Below are 21,730 nucleotides of genomic sequence, written 5' to 3' on the forward strand. Positions count from 1 at the left end.
TACAGGGACTGAGCCCTGGGCCGGCCCGCCCTGCTTCTCCCATGTGCCACTGATGGTTTGATTTGTTTGATTTCTCACGACTGCGGTCTCTCTGTTCACACGCTATGCCCTCCTGGTGCTTCCTCCCAACCACCAGAAGCCCCTGCAACTTGCCTCAACTCACAAGGCCAGTTCACTTCCACCCTCACAACCACGCTGGAGAAGGGCAAGGCAGGGTCCCTGTGCCCATCCTACACACAGGAAGCTGAAGTCTGGAGGGACAAAGGGGTCACCCCAGGGCCAACACGAAGACAGCCACAAAGCCAAGACCAAAACCCAGGCCTACTGGTCCTAGTCCAGAGCTCTTTTCAGCATCCCATCCCCTCATGATCAGACTCTCCTACCTCTCAGCAGGGCTCACCCCCACACCACAAACCCTTCACACAGTCACACACCCAGCCTTCTATATACTCACCCCCTTCCACCCACCCCCTACCCACTCACCCACTCATCCATCCATCCATCAACCTGTCTACCCCCACCTCTCCACCCACTCATCTACCCAAGCATTCTCCCATCTATTCATTTCACTCCACCCATCCATTCTCTCAAACATCCATCCATCCATCCACTCACTCATCTGTCTATTCATCTATCCATCTATCCATCCATCTGTCCATCCATCCACCTGTCTTTTCATCCATCCATTTACCCAGTCACCCATATATCCAATCCTTCCTCCACCTATTCCTCCACACACCCACCCATGAAGACCTCAGGGGAGAGAGAAACCAGAGAGGCTGGGATACCCAGGACTCTGTGGAGGAGGCACCTGGACTAGGCTCTATAGGATGGGGAAGATTGGAGGTGTAGGATAGGAGACCAGGCCTGGTGGGAGGCGAATAGACAGGAAGGTCAGGAGAGTGTTAGGCCATGAGGCCAGAGGGCAGGCAGGGCCGATTCAGGCTTGGTCTGAAGGCCAGTAGGTGGGAGGGGGCTGGCAGTGACGAGGGGGCCACTCCAGAACCCCAAGCCCTTTAGTCCAAGAGGGGGCCTGGCTGGGCCATACCACCCCACCTGACACTACTCACCTTCACCAGGCACCTGACCTAACCCCTACATCTGGGCCTCTGCTTTGGTGGATACTTATGCCAGGAGAGGGAGTCTGGGGGTGGAGGAAACTGGCCTTGGCTCTGGGTGAGATTGAGATCAGCCAGACCCAGCCGTGGAGGTAGGGGGCACGAAGCACGCTTAGCACTGCCTGGCATGGCTATGTGCAAGGTGGGCACTTGGGGGCTCCAGTCAAGAGGGCCCAGGGCCACCCTGGACCTGCATTCCCGGGTCCTCAAGACTGGGGCCACCATGGCCTGTGTGACCCCCAAGGGCAGAGCCAGGACTGAAGAGGAGGTCCATCAAATGCCAAGGGTGGGTCTGAGCTCTATGGAAAGAAGGGCTTTCTCAGTCAGAGCTGTTCCCGCACCTACCCCCAACCCAGGCACTGGGGAGTGCAAGCAGAGGGCAGGTCTGTGGTAATCCACTGCTGCCAGGGAGGGCCCACCCCTGAGGGCTGGTGAAGGGTAATGGATTCCCCAGCCGCCCGCCCACCCTCTGCCAGCTGCCACCTTCCTGACTGGGACAGCCGGTTTCTGCCGCCACCCGGAAGTGGGTGCCTGAGGGCCTGGGTATAAATCCTTGGAGACCAGTGTCTCCCGGCTCCTCAACTCCTCAACTCCAAGGATGGCCTCGAGCTGGGCCACACTGTCCCTGCTGCTCCTGGCAGCCTGGAGCGTGGGTCGTGGTAAGTGGGGTGGGGGCCAGCTCATGCTGCCCCCCAGGCCTGTTTCCCACCTCCTCAGCAGGGTGAGGCTGTGGAGGGGGGGGGGCCTTCGTGGCTGAAGGCTTCGTTCACCCCCACTGGGATCCTCCCCCTCATCCTAAATGACAGCTTCTCCCCAAGTCAGGGGTCATGGCCCCCTTCTCCAGGAAAGAAACCAAGGCTTCTTAGAGTGATAGGGTGCGAAAGTCTGGCAGTCAAACAGCCAGCAGGAAGGATCTCAGCTGGGGAGGCTCCACCTGCCTAGGCAGGCAGGGGTCCACAAGAGAAGACACTGGGGAGACAATGTGGGGCCAGGCCCAGAAGCTGGACCCCCACCTCCCACCCCCCGCCCCCGCCACGGCCTCTCCTGGAGCTCCTCCTCCTGGCTCCGGTGGCCAGGTGCTGAGGCCCTGCCCCCACCCCTCTCCCAGGTGCCGCCTTCAAGTGCTACACCTGTCAGAATCCCACGGTTAGTGCCTTGTGCAAGAACGTGACTTACTGCAAGCCGGACGCGACAGCTTGCATGACCACTGTGGTGACTGTGGAGTCGGGTGAGACCGGGCCCCCAGCAGGGGCAGAGTTGCCCCCAAACGTCTCCCTCTCCCTCCATGGGCTGGAGACTCCACCTCTACAGCCCAATCCAAGCCCCTCTCAGGACAGCACCGGCCCTGGGAGGTGGGGGAGCAGGAGAGGCAGCTAGGGAGGGGCAGCCCCTCAAGGACTTTGTCTTGGGGTGCCAGGTGCTGGGGGCAGGGCAGGTACAGAGGAGCAGGGCCCCGTTGGGGCCCCACCCCCACCTCTGCCTCAGCCTTTGGGGCTCCCTTCTCAGACTGCACTGATGCTCAATACAGCCGGCCCGGTGCCATCGTCAGTAAATACTTCAGTCAGGGGATGGGGAGTCGGGGCAGGGTGACTTCCCACATTGGGCCCTTAGGGCTGGGGTAGGCAGGGCCAATGGGGGTGGGAGCTGCAAGGTTAAGGGCGTGGGAAGAGTGGGGCGGGGTGGTGGCAGCACTGGGCGGGGGCTCTGACGTGGCTGCCCTCTGCAGAATACCCCTTCAATGGGAGCCCCGTGGTAACCCGCTCCTGCTCCACCTCCTGTGTGGCCACCGACCCCGACAGCTTCGGAGCCCTCCACCCCATCTACTGCTGCTTCCACAACCTCTGCAATGTCGAAGGGTAGACCAGGCCCGGCACCCCGGCCACGCTGGGGGCCGAGCTTCTTGGGTAGACCAGGCCCGGCACCCCGGCCACGCTGGGGGCCGAGCTTCTTGGGCACCTCCTTCCTGACGGGGCCTCTAGTCACACATGGGACGGGAGGCGAGATGGGGCACTCTGCCCTGCGTACCCCAAACTTCTAGACAATAAAGAGGCAAGGGTGGGGACCGCCCTTTCCTTCCCGAGTGCCTTCAGAACAGCTGGACTGTCTACTCGACCCTCCCTGCCACCTCGGCCTCTTGGGACCATTCCACAGATGCAGAGACAGGCTTGGGGGAGAAGTGTACCCTGGGTTATCCCTCCAGCAAACCAGCCCCCCAGCGTTTCAAACCAGGCCCCATTTCTTAGCTCAGGGAAAATCTGCCCCTCAGTCTTCCCTCAAACCCTGGAGGTGTCACCCCACCCACCCTGGCTGGGAAGGAAGCTCAGAGCGAATCCAGCCTCCTTCAAGGGTGGGCGTGTTTGGCTCTGTCTCACCCTAGGCTTCTCAGGTGTTTGTGACGGGTGTGCATCTGTGGGCATCCATGCACGTCCATGCCCAGTCCTCGCCCCTTAAGACAGCTGGGACTAGACGAACTCGTGCCCACGGGACACCCAGGCCAGTGCCAGCTCAGGGAAGGCTGGGCCTGCAGGAGCCTCAGCCCCTGGGGTTGGCTCTGTCTGCCTGAGCCACCTGCTGAACTCCCCTCCCCAGGCATCCAGAGCCCTTAGGATCCAGGAGAGCTGGCCTTCAGGCTCCTGCTTCATCCTCATTGCCCCCTCCCCCACATCAGCACATAAAGGGAAGGCAGAAGCCAAGCAGCCCCAGGGCACTGGTGGGAACTCCCCAGGCGCGGAGCACTTTCTGGGTTCTGGCCAGTGAGGTCTTGGGTTCTAAAGCCCTGGTTCCCGCTGGCCCCTGAAGGTGCTGGGTGGGTGCGGGAAGAAGCAAGCAGGGGCCCAAGAGGCATGGGGGAGTGACCAGCCCCTCAGAACCCTGCCCTGAGGGCTCATCCCTCTCTGTGAAGCGTGCAGAGACCAGGGTCCCCACCTTCGCCCCTCCCCCCCCTACCCAAAGGCTTTCCTAGAAACGCCAGGGAATGAAAAAATGTCCTGGGAGCGGCCCTCAGCCAGGACTGCTGGCAGAGCCTACGGGAGCACCCCACCTGGCCTCTTGACGCGTGCCTACGGCTCCCTCCTTGGAGCCACCACTGAGCTGGGCCCCGGGCCTCGCCCGCCCCGGTGACGGCCCTCAGCTTCGCACAGATGAAGACCCCAGGCTCTTCCGAGGTGCAGATGTGGTGGGAGGCGGGGGGAATACCTGCAGGGCTCCCCACCTGCACTGCATCACGTGGCCAGGAGAGGGCGTCCCGCGCTGCAAGGACTCCCGAGCCTCCGCCGGGAGAGCAGGGCCGCCAGGGCCCCCTCCCTGCCGAAACCTCCGCTCTGAGCTCTGAGCCCTGCCGGCCGTCCCGCGGAGGCAGCAGGGAGGCTGGGAGCCCGCTGGGAGCTGACCGGCGTTGGAAACGCACGCTGCCCCGGTTGAACTAAGAGAGGTCACAGGTGGGGACATGGGAAGGTCAAAAACGAAGAGGGAGACCGTGAATTGCTGTCCAACTCGTCCCTCCCCAGGGCTGCCTGGCTGGCAAATGAGCAAGTATTACTTTAAGTCGGCAGGGAGGGGTCAAAGAAGGACCACCCCTCCTTGCACCTGGAGAGCAGAGGCCTCCCCAACCGAGGGCCCCATGGGGACCAGCATCTTGGCCTGGGACACCCCAAGACCCAGGTCGGGCATTCCCTGCTCACACCTCAGTTTCCCCACCCATGAGGTGGACGACCGTCCACAGGCTCCAAGGAGGTCTAGGGCTGGACGCCAGGTGGGGTGCGAGGGCGCATGGAACCGCACTCAGCGAGAGGAGACCTACATCCCTGGGCCCTGGGGGGATGTGGCGCAGCCAGCGGCCATTGGCGGCAGAGGCTGGGAGGCCCTCCATTGGGGCAGCTGCTCTACCCCCTTGTGGCTGAGGGACATCAGGCAGCTTCAGGTGCCCACCTGCAGGCCTGGCACCACCAGGTTGCAATGCTCTCCTCCCCAGGCAGACCTCCCCACACCCTTGCTTCCCCAAAACAGGCCTCTTGGGGTTCCCCACCTCGGGTGGCCCCTTTCACCCAGGCATCCTCCAGGATTCTGGCCTTGCCTGCAGATCTGTCTCTAGGACCCTCTTCTCCACCCCTGGCCCTCCCCAGGACTGGGACCCCATGGGGGGTCTGCCTGAGTCTGGCCTGCACTGCCTCCCCACTGGGGATGCCCCTTGGGCAGTTCAGGAAGGAGATCCTGAGCCCACCCACTGTGGGGCCGAGTGGTCATTGACCTTTAACTTCCCAACAGCAGCTGGCCCAGGGATCAGAGCTAGTCCGACCAGACCCGACCAGTCTGGCACTGAGGCTCCAAGCCCCGAAGAGCAGAGCCGGAAGCCTGGGAGGGTGTCCCTGGGGAGAGTGCAAGGCTCAAGAACTTGGGGAAGAGGGGGCCTGGGTCTGGGGCCAGCCCAGTGGCTTTGGGCATCACCTCTGGCCTCATCCCCTGCCCTGCCAGCCTGGCCCCCATGCCAGAAAACACACCCGTGATGCAGCCCCTGCCCCAGCAGGATCACGTTTAAAAACTTTTAATTTTGCACTTTTTTTAAATAAACAAAGATTGCAGCTTTTCTGTGGCAGGTGTAAGGCAATCACAACAGCTCGGGAGCAGGCGCAGGCAGCAGCGCAGCTCTGGCTCGGACCAGCTTTGTGGACCCAGAGGGGGTGCAGGGAGACAGCACTGGGAGCCCAGAGGCTCTGGCCTGCCTGGAGGCTGGCAGGGCAGGAGTAGGGGCAAGGGCAGGTGAACACATGGCCCTGAGCAGCCACACAAACACAGGCATGCAGTGACCCCACCTCCAGGGCCCCCCAACCTCAGTGACCTCAGTACCCCTTTCCCAGGAGCTGAGGGCATCAGGCAGCACCCTGGGCTGGGGACCTGCCCTGCTCTGCCCTCAACCCCTGGGCTTATTCTCTCCAGCCTTCATTCCGCGACTGTCAGTGAGGGGTCAGCTGGGAGCAGGTGGCCCTGAAGCCTGGCATCACCATGGGCAGCTGAGAGCAGCTGCCAGGACAGGGCACGGGGACAAGGCAGAGGGGCCCAGAAGACCTTGTCCTAAGCCTGGCCAGCCCAGGGGGACAGCCCCTCGGAGCAGGGAGCAGTGGACAACAGGGCAGGGTGCTGGGCAGGGGCGGAGAAATGGCAGATGGGCTGCTGGTCCCAGGAGGGCAGGGCACAAGGGCACAGCACAGGGTCCTGCAGCACAGTGATGGGGCAGGGTCCAGGGGCTTGGACAGGGCTCCTCAGCCACCTCTGCAGGAGTGCAGTCCCCAGGTGGCCTGCTAGTGTCCCCAGCACCCCTTCCGGCCACTCAACCCGGCTGCCCACCCTGTCCTCTTGTGAATGGGCCTGGAGCAGAGAAGCCAGTACTGGGGGAGGCATCCACCCTGAGGGTGCTGGCCAGTCCCCCCTCCGTGTCCCCTTCCATCCACCTGCCCTAGCCCCACCGGGCCTTGCTGGCCCTCACCAGGGGCTCTAGGCCTCCTGCTTTGCCTTTCCTCTCCCCCCGGGCTGAGCAGTCTGGGTGTGCAAGCAATCCCCACCCATGCCTGGTGTGGGGCCGGGCACAGAGGGGTGTTGAAAACCCAGGGGCACACAGGCACAGGACCCAGGCTGGGCTGAGCAGTCAGGCGTGGAGGCAGCGGTCACTGGTCCTTGGCAGCGCTGCTTAGCCCACTCTCGGCACGGAGCAGCTGGCTGCTGGCCTCATTGTAGGCGATCCAGTGCTGAAGGTCTAACGGCAGCTCCGGGGACTCCACCTGTCGGGAGGATGAGGCTCCTGGGATCGCCCACGGCTGTGGGGACCAGGAGGGGTCCCTGCACAACCCCGGGTCTTCCTCCCATCAGAACTTGTTCTCCCTGATGCAGCCCCTTCCAGGGTCCCCGCTCCCCGCCCTTGCCCTGGCACTTCCTCCCTGGAGGCCTCTGCCTCCCCCAGGAGTCAGCCTGAGCCCTGAGTCCTGAGAACCCAGGGATATGGCACTTACTGAAGGGAGAAGGGTGAAGAGGGGACAAAAGGAGACCCAAAGGAACTGGGGAAGCCTGGGACTAGGGCCTGGGGGCAGGACAGCACTAGAGAGTGGCCAACTGTGAGACCTCGGAGCACACCCCACGTGTGCAGCAAAAGAAGCTGGACTCGATCTCCTGGTTAGCTCTGGGCTTGATCACCTCACTCCCGCCCTCCTCCCCGGAGACTCAGCCCCATCTTGTGACTGGTAACAGGCGGGACTCCAGGCGGGGCCAAGGGAGAAAGGGAAGGAAGAGGCCAGGCAGATGCCCGCTCACCCACCCCAGGCATCAGGGAGGCTGAGGGCAGGGCCGGCAGCCACCAAAGCTGTGGCCCTCTCTGTTGGATCCTGCTTGAGACCCTCCCCAGTACAGGGCAGTCCCTGGCCACCATCTGGCTCTCCCACCCAGGTGCCATCAAGGTGTGCAAGTTCCACCCATCGACACCTGTCCTCCCCCTCCCCTCGAGCACAGACCCCACCAGCCAGCCTAGGCCTGACCACCCTATGCCACCCTCACAGAAAAGCTGCTCTGGATCCCCCTCCTCCACCCTCAAGTCCCAACTGTCCAGAGTTGGTGGCTCCTCCCCGTGCCCCTTCCACATGAGGTGAGCCATACAGCCCAGCATCTGCCCCAAGGCCTTTCAGGGGGTCCCAGAGTCAACAGGCACAGAAAACCCGGAGCTGTGCCTGCGACCTGCTGTGCAGCATGGGGCAGGTCCTACCCTCTGAAATGGGGGGAAGGCTGGCTCCTCGACACCAAGGTGAGGCTTTAACACCCTCTGCTAACGAGGCCCTGTCCAGGCCAGACAGGGCAGTGCCCTGGCTGTTGGCACCCCAGGGGTCGGGTGCACCTGGAGGCCAGCATGAGGGCTCCAGCGACTTCTCAGGAGCCTGCGCTGGTAACCATCGCCTTGGCGCCCTGGCCTCTCCAAGGCCCGGTTGCCATGCCTCAGGAGCCAGCCCTGCTGTGCTGGGAGGAGCAGGCCCTGGGGAGGGCTGTGAGCCCCAGGCAAGCACTTGCCTCTCCAATGGAGAAAGGCAGAAAGACTGGCAGCCTCCCGGCCTCAACCCTCAGGTGATGGGAATGAAAGCCCTGGCTCTGAGCCAGATGAAATGGGTCTCAAGTCCTTGAGAATGCAAACCTCCTTTCCCTGCGACACCGCCCCCCCGCCCCATCTCCCCAGTCCAATGTTCAGGAGCAAAGGCCAGAGAGGGTGACAGCGCTCCAGCACATAGCAGCACCAATCCCTGCACTCCAGGGAGAGGCCTGGGCCCCGCTTTTCGATTTAGGGAGCGGGCAACAGGGAGCGGCAAGGAGAGATGTGAGGGGCCAGGCTAAAAAATGGCAGGAGGAGAGGCTGCTGGGGCAGACCATGAAGAGCGGGCTGGGGAACAGAAAGAACCAGCATGGGTAAAGGCAAAGAGGAAGCCCCTGCCTGGAGGCCCTGGGTCCGGAAGCAAGGTCGGGGCACTGTCAGGCGGGATGGGCCCTTCCGGGGGGCGGGGGTCGTGCACCGGGCCGGGGTGGCTCACCCTGCGCTTGCACAAGTGCTGCACGACGCGCTCAGGTGAGGTGCCCAGCATGTGCTGGCGGAAGCGCAGCAGCGCGCACATGAAGCCGTCGCGCAGGCTGACGAAGCGAGCCTCCAGGAAGAAGGCGCTGTCGTCCCAGGCCAGCAGGCGGGTGCGCACCTCGAAGGGCTCGAGCAGGCGCAGCGAGCGGCGGTAGCGCGCGCACGAGGCAGCCAGCACGGTGCGCGCCCCGAGCGCGCGCAGCGCCCCCAGCACGCCGCAGCGGGCCAGGTGCGCGCTGCGCGCCATGTCGGCCTCGCGCAGGTACCGCGCATTGTTCATGTGCAGCAGCAGGTCCAGGTCGGAGGGCAGCACGCGGCCGGCAAAGCGCTGCTCGGCCAGCAGGTCGCGGACAGGCGGCTGCAGCAGGCGCGCGCGCAGCAAGGCCCACGTCAGGCGCACCGGGTACCAGCCGTCCAGCAGCGCGAAGTAGGCGAGCGCCAGGGCCAGCGGCGCCACCAGGAGCCACAGCATCGCGGCGGCGGCGGGCGCGGGCCACTGAGACGCCGCCCCGCGCGGACCCGGCTTCCCGGCCGGACCCGGCGAGGGCCGGCGGGCCGCACCACCTCCGAGCCGGCCGAGGGGGAGATGCGCCGCGGGCCGCCGCAGGGACCGCAGGCCGCCGGCGCCGCCGGGCCCCCCCCGCACGCAGTGGTCCGGTCCGTCTCTCCCAGCCCCTCCGGCCTGCGCCGCCCGCACCTCCCCGGGGCGGGGCCTCTGGGGCCGGCCGAGTGCCACAGCGGCATCTGGCGGCCGCGCCCGGCGCTGCAGAGGCTGGCTGAGCACCGCCCTCCGCGGGGCCTGGCTGGTGCCTGGGGGCTGGTGGCTGGCTCCCCCGCCCTGCAAGAGTCGGGTCCGCCCCCAGGTGTGGCCCCTGGTCTGAACTGGGGCAGAGGCCACAGCGCTCTCCTGGCCCAGGTTGCGGGACTCTGCAAGAGAAATGGGAACAGCACGGTCCCCAGAAGCGCGTCTGGCGGTCTCTATGGAAACCGACCCTACTCTGCACCAGAACTCCAGGGCTCCCCACCGCCGTAGGGCGAGGGCCCCAGTGCGCACGCGGCCAGCTCGGGGCGCAACCACAAGCTGGCCCCGTACACTTTTTTGGTCATCCTTCACACGCACCCCTGTCCCCGAGGGATCCCGCTAACCCCCGTCCTCAAGCACCGCCCCGCCAGCCGCTTTCGAAGCGGGGGTGGGGGAGAGGGAGCAAATAACTTCCAGGGCAGGGGAAGGGCAGAGTCGGGCAGACGCTAATGACTCAGCAGTGGCGTTAAATGTGTGTCACCATAAGCCACTTGGGAGCCGGCCCGGTGGGACGTCGCACGTGCTCCGGTGTCTTGTTCCTCTTTGCTGCTTGGCTGGGAAGGGTAGGTGGCCCGAGGGATATGCTGCAGGGTCAGGGACGCTCAGAGAAGGCGTCCTGGAGGGCTCTTAGCATCCGGCAGCAGCTAGGCCTCCCCAGCCCAGTCCACACTGGGCCTGGGCTAGAGCTCCAGGGTTCTCACTGGCCTTCTCAAAGGAGGAGCTCCCTGGACGGAGGAGGCCTTGGCCCACCTTGGCTTCTGGGGCCAGCAGCCTTGGCAGAGTGGGGTATGGGTGCTCCTGGGTCCCTGGATCAGCTTGCATACTCCTGGGGACAGGGAGCTCATTCCCTCTTAGGACAGCTTCAGCTGCCCTGAAAGTCCTGATGGTAAGAAGGGCCTTCCTGAGTCAGTTCCGCTTATGCCAGTCAAATCCCCTCTCACCGTGGCTCAGCCCAGCCTCAGAGCCATCTGTCTAGGGTCAAGCAGCCCTCAGGATGGAGACGCTGGCTGAGGTCATGTCCCTCAAGCCCCACTGCGGCCACTATGCAGAGAAGGCAGTCTCCTGGTCACTAACCTTGCCCACCATGCCCCATCCCCTCCCCAGGGGAGGGGCCCAAGGCCGGGGCCTACCCCTGGAGGTGCCAGTGAAGGCTGGCGAATGAGAAGCCAGCCTGTAGCTTCCAAGACCTCAGCCCAGCCTCCTGTGCAGCGGCCTCTTTCTGAACCTGTGCCCTCCAGCCCTTCCACACGTGCAGGCACACACTCAGGCTCACATGCTTTCCCCCTGCCAGGGGACCCTTCTCTCCCATCTTCCCCTTCCTGACCCCAGGCCGAGCTACACCCCAGGGTCCTCCCCTCAAGGGGAACCTCTCCTGAGCACTGGTCTCAGCCACGGTTTTACCCTGATGTGAGTAGATAAGCAGGGAGTGGCTGTCTCCCGCTGAGGCCCGGAGGTCGAGGTCTGCTGTGCCTCCAAGACCCCGTGTCCCCAGGGCCAGCAGGACAGGGCACCATAGGAATTCCCACCTTCCCAGCCCCTCCGTTCGGTTGCATGGGTCCCAACGAACGTGGGTATCCTGGGGTGGTCACAGCAGTTGGCTGGAAGTTGTCCGCAGCCTCTCTCGGCCTGGGCTTGTCGTGCCTGAGCCCGCGAAACTTCGCAGGGTGGAGGGGCTTTGGGGACTCCTGGGGTCCCTCGGTTCCTGTGCATACGGTGGCGCAGGGTGGCAGCTGCTGCGCAGGCGGGAGGGGCTCCGTGCACGTGACAGGGGCTCTTTGGGGCTGTCTCCCCGGACCACCCCACCCTAGATCCAGAACTCCGTCTTGTCTGGTTGGCACTTGCTGGCTCCAACTTGGTCCGCTACGGTTTGGCTGAGGAGGAGGCAGAGGGAGGCACCTGGCGTGCACTCCACCTAGGGGATCTGGGAAGGGAGAGATGGGGCGTGGGAGGGGTAGAGATCAGCATGGGGGGGGAGGAGCTAGTGGACAGAGATGGATCTCAGGAGGCAGAGAAGTGTTCAGACCCCTCTTCCCAGACCTCCCCTCTCCCTTTCCCCCGCACTGGACCCTCTCAGCAGCCAGAGGGTCTGACCTCTGACCCCATCTCCTTTGCTGGGAACCTCTCTGCACCCCCATGGCCCTGTTCCCGGCTGTCCTCATTGCTGCCCTCTGGGAGCAGACCCACCCCACCCCAGCTCTTCTGTGGTTTCCAGATGAGACCCTGTGGGGAGAGAGGGAGGGAGTGTAGGTTCAAGTCCAGATCCCACCCCAGTCGGCAAGTGGGGGTGCCTCTCAACCACAGAGCCCCCATAGGGCTACTTATGTGGGTGGCCTCACTGCCTGGCCCCGACAAGATGCCCCCCACGAGTGTGTGGCTGGGGCTGGCTCCTGCCCTTCAGAGCCTGTTGCTCTGTTGTGGGGTGAGGGGGTTCTGAGCAGGCTGCTCTCTGTCCTCAGCATGGAGCCTCTGTCATCACTGGGGTGGCTCGAGGAGGTCAGAGGGGCCCGGCGTTGAGGTCACCCAGCACAGAGCCCAGCCAGCTCCCCTCTCCATGAGCTCCGTCAGGGACCCTGCAGGCTAGGGCACATTGCCCAGCTCTCTGAGCCTCAGCCCCAGGGACGAGGACCCCTCCACCACAGTGTGGCCCCCATGGTGACGTGTGGGCTCTAGTCCTGCTCTGTGGAGTGGCTGACTTCATGACAACATCCCCTGGCCCCTTGGGTCTCAGGCCCCTGGCCACGCTTTTCTGTGCCGCTGTGGTTTCGATCGTACCCCCTTGCTTTGTTTTCTCTTCTTGTTTTTGTGGCTTATATGCTGTGTGTGTCTGTCCTGTTCACCTGACTCCACTGCGCTGTAGCTGTGTACCTGTGGAGGGGGCCAGGAGGGTCTGGGGACAACCCAGCCAGACCTGGACGACCGCTGAGTCCCAAGCGCCTGGAATAGGTCAGGGGCTCGATAAATATTTGTGTCTTGAATGAGGCAGGGCAGGGTACCAGCCTCCTGTGCCCAGGGTCAGGATGGCTCAGGAGGAAGCAGGGTGCAGCCAGAATCACCAGCTGCCCCAAGTTCTACCTGGGGGCCCCAGGTCTGCATGCCTTCCCAGGAAATAAAGGCGGTCCCTGGACCCTGAACGGGGCCACCTGAGGTGTGTGTGCTGAACGTGCCTGGACCTCAGCAGGGCAGGCGGGGAGAGGCCGGGCTGGAAGGCAGGGGGGTGCAGGGGTACAGCCACCCTTCGGGTCAATGAGGCTTGGCATGGGAAACCCTGTCCTCCTGACCTCCACTACTCTGCACTGCCCAGTGTTCAAGAGGAGGGAGCCTACCTGGGGTATCGGGCCGGAAGTGGGGCTGGCTGGGGCCCTGGAGCCTTTCTGAGACTCACCTCCCACTACAGGGCTCCAGTTCCACACATGGTCCTGGCTCAGCCAGCACTCACCACGTGGCTGGGCAACTCTGTTCCTCCCCTGCATCTCTGAAAGTGGCACTGTGACCCCCCGAACACCACCCAGGCAGCCATTCCCTTGGAGCACACCCAGGTCACAGGCTGCCCTCCCCTGTGCCCTGAGGGGTGAGGGTCCATCCCCCAGGACTCCATGTACACGGGGTGTTGTCGTGGCACAGAATGACCACGGAGGAAGCCCCAAAAAGGAGTAATGGGGTGCACCAGAGAGGGGCCAGGGCCTGGGCAGGTGGGGATGGCCAACCAGTCCCAGGGCAGCATCTTGTAGCATTTGACTCTTTTACTGTGTACTGTGAAACTGGAAATCTTAAAACAACAAAATACAAATTTTTATAAAGCAGAGGGGCTCCTTGCTGTATTATTTTCCGAGCCCTCGTCACTAGCATGCCATGTGTTTAGGTATTTGTCCTGTTCATCTGACTCAACCATGCTGTAAGCTCCACCCCTGGGAAGGGGGCCAGAGGGGCCAGGAAGAACCCAGCCAGGCCCAGGTGCCCGCTGTGTCTGAGAGTGGACAACGGCAGGGGCTAGATAACAGTCACTGAGTGAATGCGGCAGGACAGAGTAGGTCAAGGGGAGAGGGACAGGGCTTGGACCCTGAGGGAGGCCTCAGGTGGTAGCAGCAACCCCTCACCCCTTCCTGGAACCTTCTCCTTCCTGTAAATCCTCAGGTCAGTCCTCATGGCAGCCCCAGAGGGGTCACAGGTGACGTGTAAGGCGCAGAGAGGCTTGGCAGCGTGCTTGAGGGCACGGCAAATGCTGGGTTCCCGGGAGATGCGCCCTCTGCCTTCCAGGCCAGTCCTGCCCACCCCACAAAGGCAGGAACAGAGCCGAAACCACAGATGGGGGCTCAGCGTGGACCAGGCACAGCGGGCCAAGCAGGACCCCGACCCTGGCCCTGACCTTGACTAGACTCCAACCAGGGCCGGACCCAGACCCTGACCCGGCAGTGCACAGGACAGAGGCTCTCTGCACCCACAGCCATGGGCATTTATTAAGGGCCTGCTGTGTGCTGGGGCTGCTGCCCAATGGACCCCCTGGGAAATGGGGAGGCTGGCCTGTCCCCCCAGGCCTCATCTCCTTGCAGCCTCCCTGCCCTAATTCTATTCAGTTCATTCCATCCCAGCCTGGGCTGGGTCCTTTAGGCTGCCCCATGCTGGAAGCGGGGGAGCCAAGGGAACTGATAGGCTCACAGAGATGGGCACCAAAGGCTTCCTGGAGGAAGAGGTGCCTGAGCTGAGGATTAAGGGATGGCTGGAATACTGGGCAGTAGAAACCGTAGCAGCCCAGACCCTGAGGGAGGGGCGGCGGTGGGGGCAAGGGGGTAGGAAGAGCTCGGGCTGGGGCTGGAGTCCTGGAGGGAGCCATGGGAGTGTTGGGAGCACCAGAGGTGCATGGCCAGACACATTTTCTAGGGTGGGAGGAGCGCAGGCTGTGTATGAGGTGTCTCCGGGGGGCCCTGTGACGTGGACCGCAGCCAGGCCCAGCCAGAGCTACAGCTGTCCAGGGCCCCAGAACAGCAGGCCGCCGAGTGTGCTGAGCAGTGCCACGGTACCCAGGGCCGGCTGCAGGGCGTGGGCCCTGCTGGTGTTGCACAGGTCGGTGGAGCAGCACGTGACATTCTTCTTTCCCACGAAGTAGTCCTGCGAGTCTTCCACACAGTGTGAGCTACAGCCCTTGCTGATGACAGTCAGGAGGCCAATAGCACCTGGCACAGCACAGGGACCCTGGCGCTGGGACCAATCCCAGATGCCCAGCTGCCCAGCCCCTCTCCTGTCCCCCTTGACTAAAACTCCTGCCATAGAGTCCCCCTGGGTCAGCCTCAAGACTCTGAGAAGTGTGAGGGCAGGGCTGGTCTTACTCGTGTCCAAGTGGCCAGAGTTGGAACCAGACCTCCCACTGGGCACCAGGAAATGCTTAATGAGTGAGTGAATGCAGAGGCAGGGGAGGGGTGGATGGGTGCATGGGTGGGTGGATGGATGGATGGGTGGAGGAATGGGTAAGGGGTGGATAGGTGGGTAGGTGGATGGATGGATGGACGGACGGATGGACGGACGGATGGATGGTGGATGGATGGGTGGGTGGATGGATGGTGGATGGGTGGGTGGGTGGGTGGATGGATAGATGGATGGTGGATGGATGGATGGATGGATGCATGGATGGGTGGGTGGATGGATGGATGGGTGGGTGGATGGATGGATGGGTGGGTGGATGGATGGATGGATGGATGGATGGTGGATGGGTGGATGGGTGGATGGATGGATGGATGGGTGGGTGGATGGATGGTGGGTGGGTGGATGGATGGCAGATGGGTGGATGGTGGGTGGGTGGATGGATGGGTGGATGGATGGCAGATGGATGGATGGTGGGTGGGTGGGTGGATGGGTGGATGGATGGATGGTGGATGGTTGGATGGATGGATGGATGGTGGATGGATGGATGGATGGATGGATGGATGGATGGATGGATGGATGGATGGTGGACGGATGGACGGACGGATGGTGGACGGGTGGATGGTGGACGGGTGGATGGATGGACGGGTGGATGGATGGGTGGGTGGATGGATGGATGGATGGTGGATGGATAGATGGATGGTGGATGGATGGATGGTGGATGGTTGGATAGATGGATGGTGGATGGATGGATGGATGGATGGATGGATGGATGGATGGATGGATGGATGGATGGATGGGTGGGTGGGTGGGTGGGTGGATGGATGGATGGATGGATGGATGGATGGATGGATGGATGGATGGATGGATGGATGGATGGATGGATGGATGGATGGATGGATGATGGACGGACGGGTGGACGGACGGGTGGATGGTGGACGGGTGGATGGATGGACGGGTGGATGGATGGACGGGTGGATGGTTGGACAGGTGGATGGATGGACGGATGGATGGGTGGATGGTGGATGGATGGATGGATGGATGGTGGATGGATGGTGGATGGATGGATGGTGGATGGATGGATGGACGGATGGACGGATGGTGGATGGACGGATGGATGGTGGACGGATGGATGGATGGACGGATGGATGGATGGACGGACGAATAGGTGGGTGAGTTGAGAAATAAACAGGTGGGTAGTGAATAGATGAGTAATGGATGGATGGACGAATAGGTGAATGGAAAGCTGAGCACATATATCTACCTCTGTGTGGACAGATGGACAGAAGGATGACCAGTTAAGTGGCAGAGATTAAGCCTGGGTTCTTTGAGACCCTATGGATGGAGACAGTGCAGGGGGTCTAAGGAACTGTGCAGAGCAGGGCAGGGCCACTCACGGATGCGCTCAGTGTAGCACTGGGTCTGGGCGCTGGTGCAGTTCTTCACTCGCTGGCAGCCTGCGTTGCTGACCTTGTCCTTACAGAAGTAGCACTGCAGGGCTGAACCTGGGCGCGGGTGAGGAGGGGGCTCAGGGCTGCCAGTTGCCCTCCCACCCCACGACCTCCTGGCTCGGGGCCTCTCAGGGCAGAGTCCCACCCCGCTCCTCCCCCTCCGTGGGTGCACTGCTCAGCTGAGGCCCTGTGTCCCCTGCCTGCACCTGAAGGCTTCCTGTCTGTTTGTCAGCATCTCTGTCCACCCATCTGTCTGTCCATGAGCCAGGCCCTGGGCCACACAGTGAAGGAGACAAGGCCATCCTGCCCCTCCGAACCTGCCAGGCGGTGGACACAGCGACAGGGACAAACCATAGCAGGAGCTGTTGCTGTGTTCTAGGGGCCCTGAAAGTGCTATGCAGGGTAGACAGACTGGGACCGGGGCCCCTCCCTCCACTCCTACCCCCTTTCTTCCTCCTGATCTCCCTCCTGATCTCCCTCCCCTCCTCACCTTCCCCATTCTTCCTCTCCTCCCATCTGCCTCTCTAGGCTCCCTCTTCTCTCTGGGTCTCCCTCCAGCCCTCCTTTGTGTCCCCCAGTCCTGCTCACCAGCCCTGGCCCTGTGGCTGGCGGTGGGGCCTCACCTTGCTGCAGCGCCAGGCCAGCGGCCAGCAGGGCCAGGAGGACAGCCTTCATGATCATAGGTGGGCAGCATGGAGCCACCTCAGGCAACTTTATATAGCTGAAGCTGGCAGGGCAGTCACTCCACTGCCCAAGGGCCAGACCGACAGGTCCCCGGGCCATTGAGCGCTGCGGATGGGCAGATCCCATCTTGGCCAGCCCAGTGGCCAGCTTTGCCCTCCCACTCCCTTTGTCCTTTCCACCTCCTCTAAGTAGAGCCTGCCCAGGGCGGGGCCCCTCCCAGGGTGCTGTCCCTAGGCACCACTGGGCTGTTTCTCAGTCACCCCCAGAACTGGGGCTAGAAGGCACTCGTACCCCCAGCATGAGGGAGTGCCTCCCAGGGCCAAGAATTTACCCCGTGCCCAAGGGCAACCTGCTGGGCTCACAGCCCAAGGGGCCACAGACCTTCACCAAGTCGTACACACTTTTCAGCACCAATGAAAGGGAGTCTGCAAAACTACAGAAGTGCAGAAGCACAGGCTGAGAGAGGTGCCCCGGGGTGGGAGCTGTTCCAGACAGGTGTCAGGACCTATCATTGGGGAGGTGGCCAGGCTTTGAGTGAGAAGCTGGCGCAGCTGCAGGCCTAGAGCAGGGAGCACTTAGTACAGGCCAGGCCTGGGCCAAGTGCTCTGACTTCGGTCCTGTGCTTTCTCCCTGCCACTTGGAGAGAGAGCCGCAGCTGCAAGGGAGCCAGGAACTGCAGCTCTCACTGGCCACCTCTGCAGTAGAAGGTGGAGGGAGGCTGAGCACCAGCTGACCAGCCAACCCCTCTGGGCCCCCAGACCCCCCGGCCACCTGCTCTGGGTCTTGGGAGGCTGGGCAGTCTCCATGGGCCCCCAGATCCCTCAACAACTGCTCTGTGTCCTGGGAGGCTGGGCAGTCTCTGTGGACCCCCAAACCCCCAGCCACCTGCTCTGTGTCCCAAGAGACTGACTGGATGGGTTGACTCTCACTGGCAGGAGGTTGGAGAGCCATCTCGTCCGCCCACTCCCTGTCCTGGTGGCAGCAGTGGCTGTGTCCCTCTCAGCCTTCTTCCGGCAGACTCTGAAGGAGCGTCACCCCAATTTACAGGGCGGGGTCTGATCCAAAACCACCCACTCAGGGGTGATGTGAGAACCTTTCTGGCCTGAAGTTGGAGGTTGTGGAGGTGCCGGGGACGCAGGGCAGGGGAGCATCACTGACAAGTCAACCCATGGGCTGCCCGCCTGGGGCTTCAGATTTCCGGCCCTCTGGGGTCTCCCTGCCTGGCTCCCTGGCACCCGCCCCACCTCCTTCAGCAGGTGAGGAGACTGGGGCCCAGTCAGGGGCAGGGACTGCTCCCGGTCCCAGGGGTGAGATTGGCCCCCTACGCACACCTGGGGCCCCTTCCTTGCCCACTTTGCCCCCCTTGGACTTTGTCTCTGACACCTCCCTCCAGCCCACAGTCCTATAAGCCCACCCTATGGTTATTAAAATGTGTCTTTCCTGTTTCCATGTGTGAGTGCCTCCCTGAACCCCCATGTCAGGCCTGTGGGTGCCCCTGGGTGTGAACCGTCCTTATTTATCCTTGCAAGGGCAGATTAACCAGTATGCAAGCTACGTACAGGCTTCATTGTGTTTACCTACTAATCACATTTTTCATGTGGTGAAAAACAGGTGAAATTGTGCACTACAGATAAGTAAGTAAGCATGAGTAAGCCCGTGTGTACCTTCCTTATTGGTAATGCGTCCCCATGTCCTTGTATTCAGGGCACCCGACACCCAGCAGCAGCCTGGAACACTCACTCAGCAAATATTAACATGCAAATGTTTGTCCATCTGGTTTGATATGAAGTGACTTCTCTGGGCAATAGTTCTTATGGGGGGGGGGACTCTGTCCCCAGGGACGTTTGGAGAAGCCTGGAGACATTTTTGGTTGTCACCACAGGAGGTGGCTGCTGGTATCTAGTGGGGAGAGTACAGGAACCTGCGCAACATCCTGCAGTGTGTGGGACACCACCTGGGACAAAGAATTGTCTAGCCCAGATGTCAGTAGCGCCAAGGGCAAGAAAGCCAGGTCTAGGACTGCTTAATGGCCATGGTTTGGGCACTCCAGGATTGGGGTCCTGGGCAGTGACATCTCCTAAGACTCAGGTCTGAAGCCCATCCTGGCCACAGTCCGCTCTCTTACCTCAGCCCAAACTGAGCTTCACTATGGTCAACATCTGAACTCTGACCTTGGTCACCAAATACACCCTGATCCTGGCCACACACTGAACTCCAACCCTGGGACCAACTCTGGTTACTGGCGGAGCCCTGATCTGGTTATACCGACCCCTAACCCTGATCGCTGAGCCCTCATCCTGGTCATACAGTAAGTTTTCTTCCTAGTCACTGAGTTCTACCTTGATCAGAAAGAAGGAGCCCTGTCCCAGTCCTACTGAGCCCTAGTCCTAGCAACTAACTGAGCCCTGACCCTGGCCACGCTCAGCCCCATCCTGCCATTCACGCATTGGCCACACACTGAATTCAGTCCCTGGGCCTGGATCCACCAACAGTCCCCTTTTCCAGGGGGTCTGTCACATGACGGCTGGCAGCATGCCCCCGTGCAGTGGACGGGCCTGGGTGTGCTGCAATGTGACTCATGTTTAGTTGCCCCCTCCCCCCAGCCCTCTTGGCTCTGCATCACCTCCTGGGGCTCTAGGTTTTCCTGTTCTCCTGGCCCTCCCCCTCCCCACTCTCTGCCCTCCGTGGGCCCAATGGCCCTCCCCCTCCCCACTCTCTGCCCTCCGTGGGCCCAATGGCCCTCCCCCTCCCCACTCTCTGCCCTCCGTGGGCCCAAACCAGTTGGGTTTCCTGGAATTCCTGCCCTTTCACATAGCTGGTTGTGAGGGTGGTGCGGAACTGCAGGACCAGGCAGTGTTTCATTCTGTTGTACGTGGGGTCGCTTTGAGTGGGAACCCACTCGATGCCACCTAACAATGCACAGCTGGAGTTTCCTGTCTCTTGCTCAGCCCTCCCGCCAGGATGTGAAACAGGAGCTGGGCATGAGGGGTGGGGTCCGCAGGGGGCAGGCCCTGGAGGGAGGGGGGAGGGCGGGAGGGCCTTCTGGGGGCACACCCAACCTCACCGGGGTCCCTCCCTACAGACGTCGTGGGGCACACGCGGGCTGTGTGCAAATCGCACATCACCCAACGGCGTCATCTTTGGGCGGATCCCTCATTTCACGCAGTCAGCCATGAAGGCTGAGGACGGCACATTGCTGGCAGAGCGGCAGCTGGTCCCACTCCATACGGCTGTAGGCCTTCGCCGTCGGGAAAACGACGTGTTCACCACTCGGGATGGCCCATGCTCAGTGTGATCACACGACCCCATTTTGGGTCCTGGAAATTCAGGTCACATGTACAAGCTTGTGTGTGTGTCCCACGTGTGTGTGTGTTCCTGGAAGAGTACGCTTGTGTGTGTGAGTGAGAGTATGCGTGATTAGGTGAGTGTGTGTGAGCTTGTGTGAGCTTGTGTGGGCTGGGAGCACCGAATCCCTTGGGGGCTAAATCCAGTCACCTGGGATCTAGCCCTGTCCCTAATTCCCCCGAGGGCCCTGCCAGTCCCCAAGCCGCATGCCCAGGGAGCTGTGTTCCTCAGAGGCGCACCTTTTCCTGGTGCTCATAAAGGTGCCCTGTGGGCCGTCAGTGGCCCTGGCCCAAACCTGCTCCCTCACGCCCGGGTGGAGAGGTGTCACTGCACCACTCCTCCTCCCCTCCCGCATCAGCCTCTAGCGTCCATGCCCTGGCTTCTCAGCCTCTCAGGGCTGTCCTTCCCTGTCCCCCTCCCCTCAGCAAGCCAAAGAGCCCCCAGACCCGCCAGACATGGGTTTTCCAAGTGAAACCGAAAAAAACCAAACCCATTGCTGTGGAGTCCATTGCAACTCATAGCAACCTTATAGGACAGAGTAGAACCGCCCCATAAGGCTTTCAAGGCTGTAATCTTTACAGAAGCCAATTGCCACATCTTTTTCCCTTGGAGTGGCTGTTGGATTCAAACTGCTGAAACTTCAGTTAGCAACCGCACTTAACCACTGCACCATTAGGGCTTCTGCTTCATAAGTACCATCTGCCAAAGTCCCCTCTTTCCTGGGGGAGAACTGTCTCCCTCAGACATTTTCTAGAGTAGGGCTGGATGGCACTTTCTCCCAGCCAGGGGCTCCAGAACTGAGTGAGGGCACAGCCTGCGCCCAGGCAAAGTGTGCAGCTGAGAGGGAACAGCATGCAGGGAGGTCCCATGGTGGGGTGGGTCATGAGCCGGAGGGGAGAGAGTGAGGCCAGAGCTGTGCCTGTGTGGAGCTGGCTTTACTGGCAGTGCCCTGGGTGGCCTGATTGGGCACCCATTCTAAAGGCCACTGTGATTGTTAAAGCTGTGTGTCAACTTGGCTGGGTCATGATTTGATATAATGTGATCACCTCCATGATGGGATCTGCTGTAACAAATCAGTTGAAAGGGAGTTTCCTTGGGGGTGTGGCCTGCATCCAATATAAGTGGACTTTCTGGCAAGGCTCGTGGGTTTTTGCTTGCTCTGGATCCTGCAGCAGGCTCCTGTTCATCTGACCTCCAGTTCTTGGGGCTTGAGCTAGCAGTTTACCCACGGTCTTGCCTGACAATCTTGGGTTCACCAGTTCCTTCAGGTACTTGAGTCAGGAGAAGCCCCCAGCCTCGTGCATGGACTTAGGACTTTCCAGCCCCTACAACCACGTGATCCATTTCATTGATGTAAGTCTCTCTCTCTCTGTACATACACACA

At 61.8% G+C, this 21,730-nt stretch overlaps 3 protein-coding genes across 3 annotated transcripts; 1 reads left to right on the top strand and 2 right to left on the bottom strand.

The window, feature by feature from the left end:
- The first annotated feature begins 1,716 nt into the window (after positions 1 to 1,716).
- Positions 1,717 to 3,198, top strand: SLURP1 (secreted LY6/PLAUR domain containing 1). Its single transcript, XM_049854260.1, has 3 exons — positions 1,717 to 1,777; positions 2,227 to 2,346; positions 2,845 to 3,198. Exons 1-3 carry the CDS (start codon positions 1,717 to 1,719, stop codon positions 2,976 to 2,978), a joined length of 315 nt encoding a protein of 104 aa, XP_049710217.1. The 3' UTR covers positions 2,979 to 3,198.
- Positions 3,199 to 5,544: 2,346 nt separating this feature from the next.
- On the bottom strand, positions 5,545 to 9,376 carry THEM6 (thioesterase superfamily member 6). The gene is made up of 2 exons (XM_049854430.1): positions 8,672 to 9,376; positions 5,545 to 6,889 (listed from the first exon to the last, which is right to left on the bottom strand). Exons 1-2 carry the CDS (start codon positions 9,182 to 9,184, stop codon positions 6,776 to 6,778), a joined length of 627 nt encoding a protein of 208 aa, XP_049710387.1. The 5' UTR covers positions 9,185 to 9,376; the 3' UTR covers positions 5,545 to 6,775.
- Positions 9,377 to 14,467: 5,091 nt separating this feature from the next.
- PSCA (prostate stem cell antigen) lies at positions 14,468 to 16,992 on the bottom strand. The gene is made up of 3 exons (XM_049853534.1): positions 16,941 to 16,992; positions 16,264 to 16,371; positions 14,468 to 14,682 (listed from the first exon to the last, which is right to left on the bottom strand). Exons 1-3 carry the CDS (start codon positions 16,990 to 16,992, stop codon positions 14,468 to 14,470), a joined length of 375 nt encoding a protein of 124 aa, XP_049709491.1.
- Between the last annotated feature and the right edge of the window lie 4,738 nt (positions 16,993 to 21,730).

This window comes from Elephas maximus, chromosome 15 (assembly GCF_024166365.1).
Source record: "Elephas maximus indicus isolate mEleMax1 chromosome 15, mEleMax1 primary haplotype, whole genome shotgun sequence".
In the NCBI taxonomy this organism is placed as follows: domain Eukaryota; kingdom Metazoa; phylum Chordata; class Mammalia; order Proboscidea; family Elephantidae; genus Elephas; species Elephas maximus.